Raw genomic sequence first — 16,859 nt, forward strand, 5'->3', positions numbered from 1 at the left:
TCCATTTCCAAAGCTGGTAGCCTACAACTTGTGTCACAGTATTTCCCCTTATCCCTCTTGGCAGCCCATGCCATACTGCTGGTACTGCAGCAACCCAGGTCTTGCAGACCAGCTAAGGAGAGGTTTTTTAAATAAAACTAGAATAGAACTATTCAGATATTCAACTATATTATAAGTAAATCCATTTTTAAATACTCTGCTTTGAAAGCCTGATAGATCTAGATGACTCCTGGGTTCTGTGGTAAAATCTTTCACAATTCTGGTTCACTTGCAAAATAGCCACCACACTGGCACGGGTGCTGGTTCTCAAACTATTTAATTTACTTATTTTTCCCTTACTCATACGTTCCCAGCATGACTCCATGACAGATTAATCACTGGTCAAAAAACACATTATTAAGATGGTTGCAAGTTTCAGTTCAGTTTCAGTCACAGAGTAATATGCTACAAACGACATGTAGGTATCTCATTACCAGCCACTTCACTATTAAAAATGGCCTAGGAATTTGCTCTTAAATTTGAATGTCTCAGGATAAATCAATGCTAAACGATCTTCATAGAAAAAGCCAATAGAGGTATAAGCCTCTGAAATTAAGTGTTTGTAAAATGTAAGGCAGGTGGACAAATCCTGCATATAGTTACAACACTACTACTAGGCACCACTGTGACCTCAGGTGCCACTTGTTGGTTATTCTCAGAACAAAAAACTCTCCATTACAAGAAATAAGAGTCTTTCTTCATGAACACAAATCAAAGTTTATTAGTCCCACTGCTTGTTTGATTACCACTTAAGACAAACTTAAGTAAAGGAGCTTATTTCTTTGGGAACTAAATTTCCTATGTTATTCAGAAAGGGAAGAGAGTTTACATTACAATGTTGACTGCAAAATTTTACCTAAAAATGCATTTCATATGCATTATCACAGCCACACGACTACAAAATACAGCCATAAATCACATTATCACAATCCTTTTGTTATCCTCCCATGAATAAAGCAGGCCTTTTCTATTAATTAAAATCAATAATTATAAAAACAAACTATTTTATATTACGATCATTCCGTTAGTGTTCAGAAGACTGAGCTATTGCAAGTTAACCATTACATCTGCAAAAAATTGCCAAGGGTTGAAAGATAAAGGTTTATTCACACATATTAAAGAATTGTTCCAATTTAACAGGAACAAAAGGGTGTTCATGTGGAAGACCCTTTGCCCAAGCTATCCCAGTTTTACCATGTGGGAAAAATATTTACCATGTTTCAATCAGGAATGTGAGAATTATTACCTTCTGATGAATCAGCAAAAACGGTATAAAAAATAGCACTAAAGAAAATATGTTTAAAGCCATGACTCTTAACTGCCTTAAACACAAAATTTCCCTCTCTCCTTGACAGTAATCATTTTTTTCATCCTTTGATTGCCTTCAAATTGAAGGACAAAATAATCCATGTATTTAATACTAAGCAATGGTTTCCATAAAGCTGTAAACTGCACATCCCTTGGCCACAATCTGTTTAAACATGGTAGACCAAAATGAGCCCTAAATGCAGTTAGCCACCTACTAAGCAAATAATTTTACTGTGTTGGAACTTTAGAAGTGCCTTGAGAACAGGAGACACAAATGACACAGCACCAGTTGTCCACAATGAAAGCTCAGGTCTTGCCAAACTGAGGCTGTCAAGACTTCTGTGAAATAAGCACCGTGTCTCAGCAGAGAAGGAATTCAAAGAATGAAAACTGTTTTCAACAAGCTCCCTAATGTTTTTTTTCTCAGAAAAGGCTTTGCCCTGGCTCATGGATGGGGGGAAGAAGAGTTTCTGTTTCTTACACATTCACCTATCTTAGCACAAAAAAAGTGAAGAAACAGATGTCTGTCTGGGTCTACTACACAGCTGCTCTTTGTTGGGATAAAGTGCACTTTGAGATGTTGGGTTTTTTTGTATCTGAATCCTTGATCCAGGCAAGATCCATGAGAATTCAGTAAAGTTTTGGGATAGTACACTACAGGTGAGGAAAACACTTAATTTCAGTTTTTAAATCTTTCTCTATAGACAAGCCAGAAACTGGCCTTCTTCTTTAGGGGAACACAGTGAAATTTGAGATTCTTGGACATTTACACAGTATCAGCAGCTCCAGCATTGATTACAGCCTTCATGGGCTTTCTTATGAGAAAAATCACAAGATATGGCAACGTCACAACATGATCCAAAGTGTTTCTTAACCTGTTTTTGAAAGCTCAAAGGGTCATCCCAACAAGAAAACAAATCCAAAAAACATCTAAGTTTTTTGGGAAAAAAAAATATCCAAGGGACCAACCTATGTAATAAAGTAAATTTTATTCAAAACAAATCAAAGTTTAGAACACACAAGTTACACATGTGCTGGTTTTATTCCCCCTTGGGTATGTTTGTTTCCTTGCTTGCATGTGTCAGAATGTGTATATGACACTTATATTGGGGTTTTATAGCCCTACCAGGCTTACAGCTACCTACAGATTTGCTCATTTCATATGATCTTCAGTGTAGAAAATATACAAAAAGGAAACATCTGTTTTACCCCCAGATTATGGCCTTCAAAATTAAATAAAATCAAATAATTCAATAATTTGGGTGGGTGTTGTTTTGGTTTTTTAAGTATTAGTCTTCTTTGCTACCACCCAGCTGCATAAGATACACAGCCTGCATCTGAGCTTACTTAACAACACACTTTGGGAGCTGCAAAAAACCTAGAAACACAAAGAATGAGAAATCAAATTATTTTTGCAAGCAAGGATCCCTGATTTAACAGAAAGTACATTAAAGACTTCCAAAAGGGATTTCTGTAGTCTTTTGTAAAACAAAAGTTCACTTACACTTTGTGCCCTACTAGATGAGATCAATGCAGCAAGCTGGACACACAAGAAACCTGCAACTCCTGTATTTCCTGGAGAACAGGCACTGTGCCCACAGGACACCTGCACCAGTGGGATGCCCGTCCACCAACACTGCTTGTCATTACCTAACTCACAGCTTTCCTCTTCCTTAGCTCTGCTGGCAGGAGGACTTTGAATGCTGTCCAGGCAACTCAGTGCAGTAACAGCAAAGATAAACTAACTGAGCTGACAAGAACATGTTCCACAGGACACCAAGATCCAGAAGAGAACACCTGTCTAAAACAAAACTTTAAAAGCTCCTTAAGAAAAAATGGGGATACAAACATCTGGTTCCCACAGGCAGATGTGACTGTTCATTGGACCACAGGGAGAATGTTATTCATACACATATAAACCATGTTCCTAACAGTGAAAATCCCTCAGATCTAGTCATAATGAGAGGAGCACACCATTAACTTCTCACTAGTCCTATAGTGAGGGCTGTCAGATGTGTGCCATATTCAGTATGTAACTCTGAAGTAAAGAAATCAGCAGGCCAACAATAGGAGACAAAATGGGCCAATGTGAGGAACATGCTCACCATAATATGCAGTCCTCGTTCTCCAGCCACTGAAACACAGCCCACTTGGAACAGAGCAAGAGAGCTGCTAAACATATGACAATACATACCCACATTTAAGGAAAATCAACGTCCCTGTGCCAAACTTAATCACCTACTTTCTGGAGAGAGACTAATGCAAATTGATTAAAAAAAACCAAAAACAAAAAAAAAAACACCCAACCATATAAAGAGATCCCATATCCAAGCTTTTCCAAGGTAAGCCATTTTAAAGGGACAAAAGACATTGTTAGAGTATTATTTTTTTACTGAGTTGCACTGACATTTACTACACAGTATAACAAAAGAACTAAGTTAATGGTTAGAAAGCAACAAAAGATCCAAATAACAGATTGTTGATAGCTTTCAAGAGCCAATGGCCTACTTTCCTAGGAAATCCTCGGAGATTTCCTAAGAACCCCACCTAAACTGGCACCTCCAAGAGAAATAAAGAAAAATTGCAAAGCCCTAGATCACTTTGTTCCATTCTTTTCTGTCTTTTTTTTTCCCTTCTTTCTTTACAAAAGACAACATTACACAGAAGTAAATCTAGATATATAAACAAAATGGCCACTTATATTAAAAAAATCCTATCTGACAAAAACCAACTACTTTTAAGAAGTTTTAAACAGCAAGATGCAAAACAACTCTCATCTTCTGTGCAAGTTACCCAATCAAAAGAAAGAACTATAGTTGAGCGTTGAAGCTTTATAAAAACAGATGTTCAAAATACACAATTTTCTCTTTCCAAGATGTAGAAATGCTTTTTGTCAGCTGACTCTTGGAAGCAGTGTCCAACAGGAACTGCAAGTCATCACATTTCCAGGTGCACTAACTTCTGGTTTCACTGTGGTTATGCTTTGAGCCTTTGCTAGAATACAGGATCATGAACTCAAGTACAGCATGAAGGCACAAAGGCCACTTTAAGAACCTATTTTGAAAATAAAAACAGGTGATTTTTTTTTAATAATTATACACATTTATAGTTAAGTGATTATGGGATAATCCCCCCCCTTTATTTTGAAGAAATTTATTTTCTTCCTAAAGCAATGTTGAGCAGTCCCTACCTACATTACAATGCCTGTTGGAAAAGACATGAAATAAGAATAATTTTAAACCAGTCAACAGGAGCAGAAACAGAAATGTTCACACTAGGAAAAGCAGACAATTAAGTATGGTGAACCCTGCTTTTCATTTAAAAATCCTGTTCTGATTACCAGTACAGAATACAAAGTCATGCTGTACATGAAGGATTTGAGGCTTCCATTAAATATGTGGAAGTTATAGGAGACCAAGTTTAATGTGCAGATACAAGCATTTGATACCAGGAGAGCAAAAAGCCACCATCTATGTAATAACCTCATATATACAAAGGTCCATCCTGCATCATGTCAAGAAGTGCATTATAAGTTCTTGCATTAATGTGTCATTTCCTTTAAATATCAAAAACATTTCAAAGGACACATAGTTGGGATTTTTCACACTTTTATTGTTTTTACCCAAAGCTGAAGATACATTTATACTGTCATTCTTATCTTCAGAAGCCAAAACAGAAGGTCATAGGTTAACTAGGCAAGCTATGAAACTATCAGATTTTACAATAGAGAGAAATTGCTAACTTTTGCTTCCTCAGCTGGTAAAAATTATTGTAAATTAATAGATCTCACAGAAGTTACACTCAGGAAATAACAAATCAACAATCCTGGCAAGCCTAGAAGAGAGTTGCTCGACCCATTAATTGCAGAACAGTTTCATAAAGATGAAGACCTGAAGAGATCATTATGGTATCTATGTTGATGTTCTGTACCTCACAGAGCATCTGTAACATTTCATCACTCAGTCTACAGGAAGTCTAGTAATTAGGCAACAATACATAAAAAAACCGCAGCTGCTATGGATGCTGCAGACCACCACCAAGGGCAAGGCATAAGCAACACTGGGGAACTAATTATTGGCAAGATTAGGCTTCATGATCCCATCAAGCAATTCTTGTGTTGTTATGCACATGAATTCCTCTGCAGCACTCTCGTGGTCAATTTGATTTTAAGTACTTGAATAAAGCCTAGCAACCAAACATTTTTGAAAGACAGCTTCCTGTTGCACTTCAAACAGCTACAAACGTGATTTGAACACTGTAAAACATATACAGCTCTGAGACATTTAAATCAGATTTATTTAGTTTCAAGTCAAAGATAAATGAATGGCAGTTCATATTGTCTAAAAGTAGTCACAGAATCACAGAACCACAGACTTATTGAGGCTGGAAGAGACCTCTGAGATCATCAAGTCCAGCCTATATAGAGGAATTCCATACAGAGGAATTCCATTTGAAAGAACAGGCATGAAGTGTTCTAATTGGGGGTAGAAAACCCTTAGAAGTTCAAAAATAGGAAGATGATGTTTTGGTTCTAAACTGAAAAGAAGAAAGAATTCGGGTGAATTATTAATAAAAACCCGAAGTTGCTACTAGAAAAACCAAACCAGGGAAGGAATTCCACACACTTCACTCAGGTTTGGCTTTGTTCAAAGCTAAGACCAAATGTCCAAATGATACAAAACACAGTAACACTGAACTATAGGAAAGACATTGGTGACACCCTAGATACTAAAATCTACTAGCAAGACTGGGGGAAAAAAGTATAGAGAAAATAAGCAGCAGGAATATTGCATCAGAACAATAAAATAAAAAAAAACCTTACACAAAAAGCCAGTACTTGTAGCATGACATGAGAAACTTGTTTTGTGAACTACGTAAACCCTGCTGCCTTTGTGCACTCTGATGTACTTTTCTGTCAGCCTGTATCAGTACATAGTTCACTGTTTCTGTTCTGGGATCCTTCTGCTTTCCAACTCACCAGGACTGCATTGCTCTTGGTTGTTTTAGCTGAAATCCCAGAGAAGTAACAATGCGCTTGAGTTGAGCCTCCTAGAGTTCAAGAAACAACAGGTGCCCAAGGGATTCTTCAGCCTGGGTCTCTAGCACTGACTCTAACAGTGCACAACTTTTTTTCCCCAAACAGGAAACAGGAACTGAGATACAAACAGCCTGAATGAAGAGTAAGAAAGCAATCTGTTCAAGACAAGAGCTTCCTTATTTATTTGCACTTGGTTGGGTTTGCTTTTAGGTTTGGGGTTGTTTTTTCCCTAACAGTGCAGACGTGGCCTTGAACTTAGGTTGATGCTAATGGGACTTGGTTGGCTTTCTACTTCATATCAGCCTGGGTGCCTGACAGAAGTTTTCCTGATCAATTACAGAGCTCTGATTTTATTTCCAAAATCAGGGAAGTAAAGGAATCCACATATTAAAGGAAATAAATCAATCAATAAATCAAAAAGCACTGAACATCTGTATGACTGTATTTCACCACTATGGGTCATGCTTATCAAAAACTTGACCTTGAAAAAAGTCTCTGAATAAGACACACAAAGTGAAATTAGAGAAGACAGTGATTATCTAACTGATTGCTGGTCAAAGAATGATACAGGAACTCTTACCAAAATCATCACTATTTCACTGTCTTCATGATTTGTGAACCAAGTCCTATAAATCCTGTTTTCCTTAGGAATCCCAGAAAATGTTTTGTCCTGTATTGAATGAAATACTCCGTGCCAAGCAAAATTATTTGTAGTTTTTCTTCTCAGCTAAAACACTCCAAGACCTTTTGATTTAATCAGAGCAAAACCTGGCCTCCTCACCAATTTCTTGGTGCTGCACCTGTACCTGTACTGAATCAAAGGTATAAAGAAAAACCAAACAAAACCCAGAAGAACAAACCCAAACCAAACAAAAATCCCCACCACACTTGGAAGACCTATGCAATAAGCTATAGACCACTACACTTTCAATGGTACAATAAAAATGCTACATTTCTCGTAAGTCATAAGCCTTTTTTAATGTACTGTTTGGACTTTTGAAACGCAAAAGTCCCTCACCTAACAGATGTTTGATTCTCTCTCAAGCTAGCGATTCCTTTTCTTCTCACATCCACGTTTCTTTTGTCTTTCCTTTCTTCACTTTTGTTTCTAACTCCCTGTTAGATTACCATTATTTGGTTTTCACTCTCTTTTTTACAAGAAGGAGCCAGTGTCCTCCTAGTGACAAACTCTTAGGATATGTTCACTTTCACAGACTCACAGAATGGTTAAGGTTGGAAGGGACCCTAATGATGATCAGGCTCCAACCTTCCTGCTGTGAGCAGGGACACCTCACACTAGACCAGGCTGCACAAGTCTCATCCAACCTGGCCTTAAACACCTCCAGGGAGGGGGCTTCCACAACCTCCTTGGGCAACCTATTCCAGCACCTTCCTACCCTCATGGTGAAGAATTTCTTCCTGATGTCTTACCTAAATCTCCCCTCTTTCAGTTCAAAACCACTACCCCCTTGCCCTGTCACTGCCCTCTCTGGTGAAAAGCCCCTCCCCAGCTTTCCTGCAGCCCCTTTTCTTTCCTTTCTTACATTCCATATGCCCTTAAGCTTGCATTTTTGGGTTACTATTTCTGCTCCCCCTATGTTCTACTTCTAGATCATTTAATTATTACTAATAAAATGAACTATTTAAAGCTATTATCGTAGTCATAACTTTAAATACTTCACTCTTCCTTTCTGCCTGTTCTGAAGTCTCAAAAGAAAAAACAAATCCCCTTAGTTTCTCTTACCATTTTTCACTGCAATTCTCTCCTTCAACCCACGTGTGAGAATTTAGTGTAAAACATACTTCACAATGTACAGGTCTCCCAAAACCACAACCAACTGAATTAATGCGTTGTACTGAGAACTTTACAACCCAAATAGAATGATAAGGTTATTCCTTGGCTTCCATAAACACTTCAATTTTCAAAACAGCACATGCTAAGTCACAACAGGCTACTACAACAAAATCCAGGGTTTTTTTACTATATCACTCTGTCAACCTACATTTGGGTTTTCCTGTTTAAAGGCACTAAGGATTACTCTCTCCCTTCTGCTTGTGTTTCATTCTTGGTTATACCATGATGTTGCAAAATAAAGACCCTGGATACTTGGGCCAACCTTAATTTTGAACATTTAGTTTCAAGTGCTTGGAGTACATAGTGTTTGCTTGCAGTAGGTTACAATATGGCATGTCATTTTATGCCTCAAAAGAAACATTATATACATTCTAGCTCTTTAAAACCCCACCCTACCTTCTGTGATACTTAGTTTGGAATTACTAAAACAGAACACTCAAACAAGATGCTGGAAACCCAAAGTGGCATGAAGTTGAAACTATGTGTCAATTTTGGAAAATCTTTCTTTTTTTTAATAATTTTCTGACAATTTGGACTGGTCCGAAGATCACTCATTAGAGAAAAAAAAAAGAGGAAATAAGTGTGAGAGTTTAAAGGAAGATCACTTGTCTTTTTAGTTACAATTGCTCTATTTTACACTTTCAAACCTTAATAAAATGGATTCATAGTTCCTTTATTTATCCTCATAATCTTAATTAAAAAACAAGTAGGTTTTACTGGTCTCACTGGTTTCCTCCTACTTGCCTGCACATTGAACCTTTCTACAATGTAGATGAAAGGGGGTTTTAGGATGAGTTTATTTGGGGCTTTTTGTTTGTCTTAAACGATGTCTGGACAACATCAAACCTAAATAAGGTATGGCCTTAATCTCCAATTCAATTCTGCATAACAACTAACAATAGAAAAGCAACTCTCTCATTTTTTAAACTAGAAGAACATGAAAGACTGAAGTTGCTTAACCTTTCATTTCCTCCACAGACACTTAAAAGCTCAAAAATCTTGTTTGTGTACACAAGATGTCCTCTAAAAATGCTACTCTTAATTACACTGCTTATAAAATTATGCATACAATTAACCAAAAAGGAAACTAAACACAACATGAAACACCGATTTAAAGGAAAAGAAACAACTCAAAAAGGCATGAAGACAAGCAGAGTATATCAGGGTATATATAACTCGGTATCACATTAACTTGGCAATGTGGCTTTAGCAAACCAGAAAGTCTGCACATAACTTGTTTGCCCCAGCCATAAAAGTCACATCCAAATTTGAAATAAAGATAACAGTTGTCTCAGCAAGTTAGCACATCCCTGTTACATGAAGTTGATCTAGGAAGTCATTTTCTTAGAATACTTACCACTAAATCCCAGTTATTTTGTTCAAGCAATGTTATAGCTTCATCAATATTTTCAATACCGGTACACGCCTAAAAAGAAAAAGAAGCAATAAACAGAATTAAAAGCACTGTCCAAAATCAGGGTATTAATAGGAAGAAATTCTTTAGTGTGAGGGTGGTGAGACACTGGAACATGTTTGCCCAGGGAACTTGTGGAAGCCCCCTCTCTGGAAGTTCAAGGGGGTTGGATGGAGCTCTGAGCAACCTGATCTACCGGGAGATGTCCCTGCCCATGCACAGGGGTTGGAACTAGATCATCTTCAGGGTTCCTTCCAACCCAAATAATTTTATGATTCTGTGATTATATGATAATGTCATTAATTTCAGCAGAACAACAGGAAGAGTATAGGTCTTTCATTTCTACTAGGGGAGGGTAATCCAGAAATCAGATTTCAAGTTTTAAACTTCAAACATTTGGATATAATTCCCTGTTCCACAAGGATTCTTGTGTAACCTTGAACAAGCCACTTAGGGAAGCAAGATGAAATAGTTATTTGTAAAATTAGGACACTAGTGCTGTCCCATAAAGGTGTTCTGAGACTTCAACGATCAAAATTATCAAGCACTCATACTAACTTAAAAGGAAGCACAAAAATACTGAATACTTGAAATTACATTGGAGATGGCTGAAATACTTTGTTTGAAGCCAGAAACGCATGCATAAACCCTACTGTCTCCACCATCATCTGATACCCCTACTCACTCTAGGAGTTACACAGCACAGTGGAACAGGAAAAGAAGGTGGAAAGTATGAATTTTTCATTGTCATAGTGTCAACTTACTACTCCATGAACAAATAAGCATCTCTTGTGAAACTATTTAAAAATTAAGACTGTATAATGAAACATTTACTATGTTTTCCTTTTGGATAAAACACTTGCATGTTGTTCTAGCCCTTATCTCTGGCTTCACCTAGTTCAAGAAACCTAATATAATAGCATTTTTAAAGCAGTAATAACATCCCACAAAATGGTACTGTAAATTGAGCATAATCCTAAACACAAGGGAGCACCTCTGCTCAGCAAAAGCCTTGATCCAGCATCCTGCTTTCTTTTTTTGATCCCCTTGCCCTTCCAACTGCCCAACTTCAGCAGGCAGAGCATTGCTGTTCATTCTGCCACATATTTGCTGCCATTCAACACTGAAGCATAGCAGACATATTTCAGAGGGTGAAAAATGGAAACAGTTCCGTTTCTTTCTGAAATTTATCTTTCATCCTAATCAAAGCTATGCTCTGTATTCAAGCACACAAGATGAGTTCAGACTTTTTAAAGATCTGAAACATGATCATGTTCCTTCTGCTCCACCACACAGTTATATAAAAAGAAGTTTATATAAAGTTCATATAAAACTGTTTTAAAAAATACAGCCTTTTAATGCTATTAATACCAAATTAAACAGTAGCAAACAGATCTTTTTTCCTGATTCCAAAGATATATATACTTTTTTTCACTTATGTGATGAGAAAAAGGGGGCTAGCACGGAAGCAAACACTTTTTTCTCCCAAGATATAAAAACCAATCAAGTCATACGTTCATCATGCTCTGACTTTTCTCCCAATTTACAACAACAAATGTAAGAAATAAAAAGTAGAACAGAAATCACAGATACAGTCAAGGCCAATTCTCTCCTCCCAAATTCAACACTGAAGGATTTCACACTTACGAAGCACTACACGCAGTATGTTTACACAAAAGGGACCAGTCTGCAGGGCTGCAAGGATCGCAAGAAGACATTTCAGAGATCTGGGGGTTTTTTGCCTGCAGAGGAGTGGCAGTAGTTTCTACTGATCCACAAAGCTCCCATGGCCAGATTGATTCTCTCTGAAACCAGACAGAACTTCTTCCACTGCTCATAGCATGTTTCATTGATACTGAATTTCACCCACTTTGCATCTGGAGTGCTAAAAACATTTTTATAATAGTTTTGCTCTTCAGAAGCATCATTTTTTCTTTTCCACTGCTTCTCCCAGTTACTTCTGATGTTAAAACGAGACAACACTTGGATACATTCCCTAGCAAATGGGAAGGTTATACATTTATGCTAGGTAAGTTTGAGGAGGGCAGAGCTTGAGCTTGTTGTTTCTGAAATCACAGGAGGGTTCAGCCTCCCATAAATCTGCCACTGAAATTGATGTCAACAGCTCTGCTGCAAATAAAGATTTGCAGAAGTGACAGTCTGAGGTTCAGTTAAGTGAAATGCACTTCAAAAATCTGGTCATCACAGACAGAGTTACTATTTCTCATTTATCAGCCCAGCAAACTCTGCATGATCTAAGTTGTGTGCTAATCACAATAAAAGCCTGGCCAACAATGACTTCTTTTCAATCCTGGGCTGTGCAGGTAAAGTTGAGGGAAGGGTACCTAGAATTCAGGGATCAAATACCAGTTTTACTTGCCTCCTCTTCCATGCAGCTCACCTGATCTGCAAATCAGTTCAGCTCAGTTTGGCATTCCTTAATTTTGAGCTAACCTTAAAAAAATTACCTTACCCTGTTTACACAGCAAAAGAAGTCAGCTCATCACAGCAGAAGCAGAGTAATTCAGCAATTTGTATGCACTTGTATGGCTACATCCTTTTTAAACCATCTTGTTGGTCATTTACAATCCGAAATAGAACCCTGGTCTTCCCCTGTTAGCAATGAAGAGTCATCAGGGCAGCAGGAACAGACCAGTGTAAAGAGAAACTAAAGACTTCTTAAAACTTCAGAATACTTAAAAGCCAAAGAAAGCAGATTTGCTGAAAACCCTTGGGCCATTTTTAGTGACTTTAACATTTCATCTTGAGGAGTTCTAAAACTAAAATTTCACTTTCCAGATGGGCTATTTTTGCTAGTTGTCAATGAAACAGAAACCAAACATTCCTGAATGACAACAAGAAAAGATGAGTGCTACTTATCAAGGTAACCATATAATGACACAGCTGCAGCATACTCATGTTTTTCAGAATAATATTTCACCATGAAGAAGGATAATTGATTCAGACACCACACACTGCCATATACAAACCCCTTGCCAGCAAGGCAAAAATGAAATAAAAGTAAAGGTTTGTTTCCTTTTAACTGCATCATACCATGCAAGATGAATTCAATAAAATAATCTAGTTTGCATCTTTTGAATTTTCCCTAATAAGTACACAGGATAGGTAGCCATCTCTTGCTGGCAAGCGTGATGTCCTGGAGCAGCTGATGAATCCCAGAACAACCTGGACTGCTTCGGCCTTTGTTTTTTGTAGGGAAACACACACTGAAACCAGCAGGTTCTGTGAGCAACAAAACTAACCACGTCTGCTTCCTCATGGGTTTGTCTCTCATCCCTAATTGCAAGGGCTGATTTAAGTTTTTCCTATGGCTGTAATATTTATAAGGGCTTCTTTCCACAGACTTCTTTCCATGGTACCTGGATGTATTTTAATGAAATTTGGAATATTTTAATAGGTATGAGTCATGGGGTTCAAAAGTTATTTGTGGGGGCACCAGGGCACCATAAGCCTCTATGTCTGGTGGGTTTTTTTTTTAGGAAACCAGACTAAAATTCACAGGGTTTACTTATATACAATACTTACAAATTGTTTTCTCATTTCTGTCTTTCATTCTACCCAAGAGACAAAAACTATTATTTACTAGAAAACAAAACATGTTAAATTTTAACAGAAGCAGAAGGAAAAAACCTTCAAAATATAGCCAAGTAGATGAGCTCCAAACATGCAAAGAGTCATGAGTGATACTAGTTGAGGAGGGAAAAAAAATTCATTCACAGATTTTATTCAGCTTTATTTTCATGAGTGACCTACATAATAAAAGGCATTAAATATTTTAGAAAAAAATTCCTACCAGAATACTAGAAACTGTTGATTCAGTCAACAACCAGCACATCCTCTAAGTCACCAAACTGAAAGAAACACATCACCACAGTAAAGGTAAAACTCTCAAGGTTCACTGATTTGAAAACCTCTACACATCAAAAAGAAACCAATGGGGTTTTTTGAAGGACAAAGGGGATGAAAAGGTAAAACAAGTTTCTTCTCCTCTCTGCATTGCCTCTAAATCTGGGAGAGCATTTTTGCCCTTCACAGCAGCTCCAGCAACTGTGCAGTCTCCTCTGTGTTTTTTTCAGACCACACAAGAGGAAAATGACTGTGAAGATGAGAAAACTGTTTCTTTGCACTGAATGCATAAAATCAGATTCTGAAGATAAAGCCATTGAATGTTAAAACAACTTCCTTAGCATCCTGCTTTTCCAGGCCAGGTAAGTGTTTCCACCAGGTAGATTTAGACTTGCATACAAATAAAATTTCGTTTTTTTCAGGTAGCTTAGCACATTAACCACCACCTTTGGGATGGAGAGCTTACCCTTGGTAAAGATTCACAGCTAACCCTTAGGGGTTCAATTTAACTGACGCAGTGACCTTAATCACTGCAATACAAAAAAGGCAAAGTAGCCACTAAGGAAACAATTCAGTAGGAGAAAAGTCAGAGGCCAGACAGGCTTCAAGGCATTCAAGACAAACCTAAGAGCTGCTTCCACAAAGCTATCATGCAGGATGTCAGACTAGCTCTTCTAAATCCCTTGCAGGGTGGTCTGACTCTGGCAGCCTTAACAGCTGGATGTGGGTTTTGAGACCCTCTGTGATCCTCCACCTCAACAGCACAGACTTTAGCCTACCTCCACATCACAGGAAAGCAGCTGACTTCCCCATCTGGCAGCAGCTGCTGTTGAAAATGCTCCTCCAGCACCTGCTGCAGAGATCCAGGCAGTTGTTACCCAGCGAAGCTGGAAGGGACAACTGCAGCTCCTAACACAGAGAGCTGGGCTGTTACTTCTGCAAAAGCTGGGAAAGCAACAAACAGCTGTTGCTGACTCAAATTCAGAGTCAGGCCACTGTTGCCCCAACAGACAGTGGGTGGCAATTGTTGCACTGAAGCTGGGAGCAAATGCTATTTGGCAGCAAGGCAGAGTTGATCTCACCTGTGGCACCATTCCCCTCCTCTCCAAGACAAAATGCACCAGTCAAAAGTGTCCAGAATTCAGCTCAACAGCCACTAGAGTTGGATGCAGAGGACTTAGAAGTCTGCCTCTCACAATGTTTTTGTTGAACAACTCTGTATTTCCTTTGACTACAAACAGTAGCTGTATTTTCTCCACAGAGAGACCATCTCTAAGGTAATCCAAACAAGGCTTCAGCCTTGAACATTTTACACAACAGGTTCAGGCCCATTAAAACCAAGCAGACAGATGGTTGTGAGTTACACCATGCACCACCCTCTCCTGTAAGAGTCAGCTAGGAAAAAATAAATCTCGCTTTGTGCCTAGCTAATCTCCACATGCACTCTGCAGTTAACATCCTCAGCTGCAGCATCCTGCAGTGATTCACAGTCCATGCAAATACAGGTACCTTGCTCAGTCAAGAAAAGTCATGCCCCAGTTGAGGCATCAATAGATTCAGCAGGTGAGATCACCTAACAAGAAAAGCTTTCACCCTTTGGGATCTCCAGCATTAACACATGTCCATCCCCTGCAACAGCACACACAGCACCCTCAGAAATTCTGGCTTTTGAAAGTAACAAATTTTTATCACTGATACCAGCACTGCAACTAGAGCTAACTCTACCCCATAAAGACGTATCAGGTTTTAAAAAGAAATTAAAAACACTGGCTGAGAAGAAATACTGTAAAATCAATCCACTATCCCTTGGGTAACTTACTCATCAAAAGATGAAAGAGACCGGGAGCATGGAAAACTCTTTGAGTACAGGCCGCTAACCTGCTCACAGGGATGGCTGCATTCTCCAGCTCAACAGCTTAACAGCTGAAAACAAAACAAAAACACTCAGAGCAACTCCATCCTAAGTTTCCTCTTTCTAGAGTGAAACATCATACCTCCCTTCCTTTTCCCATCCCTTATGGTGAGAATTGCTCAGTAATCAAAGACAATAAATGGAAGTATATACAGCCCATGGCAGCTCCAAACTGTATCTGCTAGAGGTCTACTCAAACCCAGGAACTAATTCATCTGTGACAGATTAGTAATAATTTTTTTTTTTAATTAACACATACACTGTTGCAAATCATAACACTTGTTCCTCAAAAACAGGTCAAGATAAAACCAACATGCTCAGCCAAGCAAGTAAAGGCTTCAGTACCATAACATCAGATTTAGGATCCATGTGTAACTCCCCTCTGGCCTATCAAGACATTCAGCACACTCAGACACTCACAACTGAGATTTTTGGTACCTTGACCATTCTCATCCCACAGTCCCACCTGTCTCAGGATGACCTCCACAGACTGCAACAACAGCTACACACATGCCCCTCTGTGGCATCCCCCATGGTTCTAACCTTGCAACAACCCTACTGCTGTAATGAGACTGTTCTTCTTATGAGTCATCCATGGTTATTAAATTAACTTTTACTTCTTTCTGTTTCAGACATTTAGTCAATAGGCCTGGATGTTGTGTTTTTTTTGAGACACAAACTGAAAGGTCACCTGCTGCAAGCATCTATATGAAGAGATAAGAATCTTTCTCTGTTTTTACATAACCCAGAAGACGATCTGGTAAAAACTAAGCAGATTCACCAGCTGTTCACTTAACAAAAACAAGCTAGTACACTTACAAGTATCAGAAATGGAAAAAGGATTTTGGCAAATATGTCAGGCTAAAGTTTTGCCCAATGCATTTCAACTCCCACCCACAACCATTTACAAGCTTCATCATTCGACTATTTGAGCACCACCTTAAGCAAAATTCTGAAGCACAGAAGCATTACAGGAAGAAAGGGGGGTAAAAAAGAAAAAAGAAAAATTACATTTCTGAAGGTCACAGGACACATTTCTACCTATTAGTATCCAAGCAGACAAGAGTGAACTTTGCCCATGCTCTGAGACAACTGCAAGCCTTCTGAACAAAGCAGGCAGGGTACAAAGTCTAAACTGGTAGCATGAAGCTCTAACCACTTTGCAGCAGAACTAGCTAACTTGGCACCATGCTAACCACTTCCAAATGGTTTCCAGCAGACTTTGAACACTCTCAAGACTCTGGAGAAAATTCTGCTTCCAGAATACCATGAAGGCGCATCCCTAAGAAGCCCATGAGCTGTGCCAAGACATGAACTCTAGTGTTCAAGCCACATGGACTACATACAAAGACCAGTGCTCAAACTGAATTGAAAACCAAAGCAAAAGTCAGTACCCACAAATTAGTACTCCGGACTGCAAAACCCA

The 16,859-nt window shown here is 38.5% G+C and overlaps 1 protein-coding gene across 2 annotated transcripts in view; it reads right to left on the reverse strand.

The window, feature by feature from the left end:
* Positions 1 to 16,859, reverse strand: part of FAF1 (Fas associated factor 1) — a 164,238-nt gene that overhangs the window by 137,633 nt on the left and 9,746 nt on the right. For both annotated transcript variants that reach the window (XM_051625410.1, XM_051625409.1), the window contains exon 2: positions 9,598 to 9,666. In XM_051625410.1, coding sequence (XP_051481370.1) covers positions 9,598 to 9,666 — 69 coding nt within the window. The remainder of the gene's footprint in view (positions 1 to 9,597; positions 9,667 to 16,859) is intronic.

Source organism: Apus apus, chromosome 7, assembly GCF_020740795.1.
Source record: "Apus apus isolate bApuApu2 chromosome 7, bApuApu2.pri.cur, whole genome shotgun sequence".
Taxonomy (NCBI): domain Eukaryota; kingdom Metazoa; phylum Chordata; class Aves; order Apodiformes; family Apodidae; genus Apus; species Apus apus.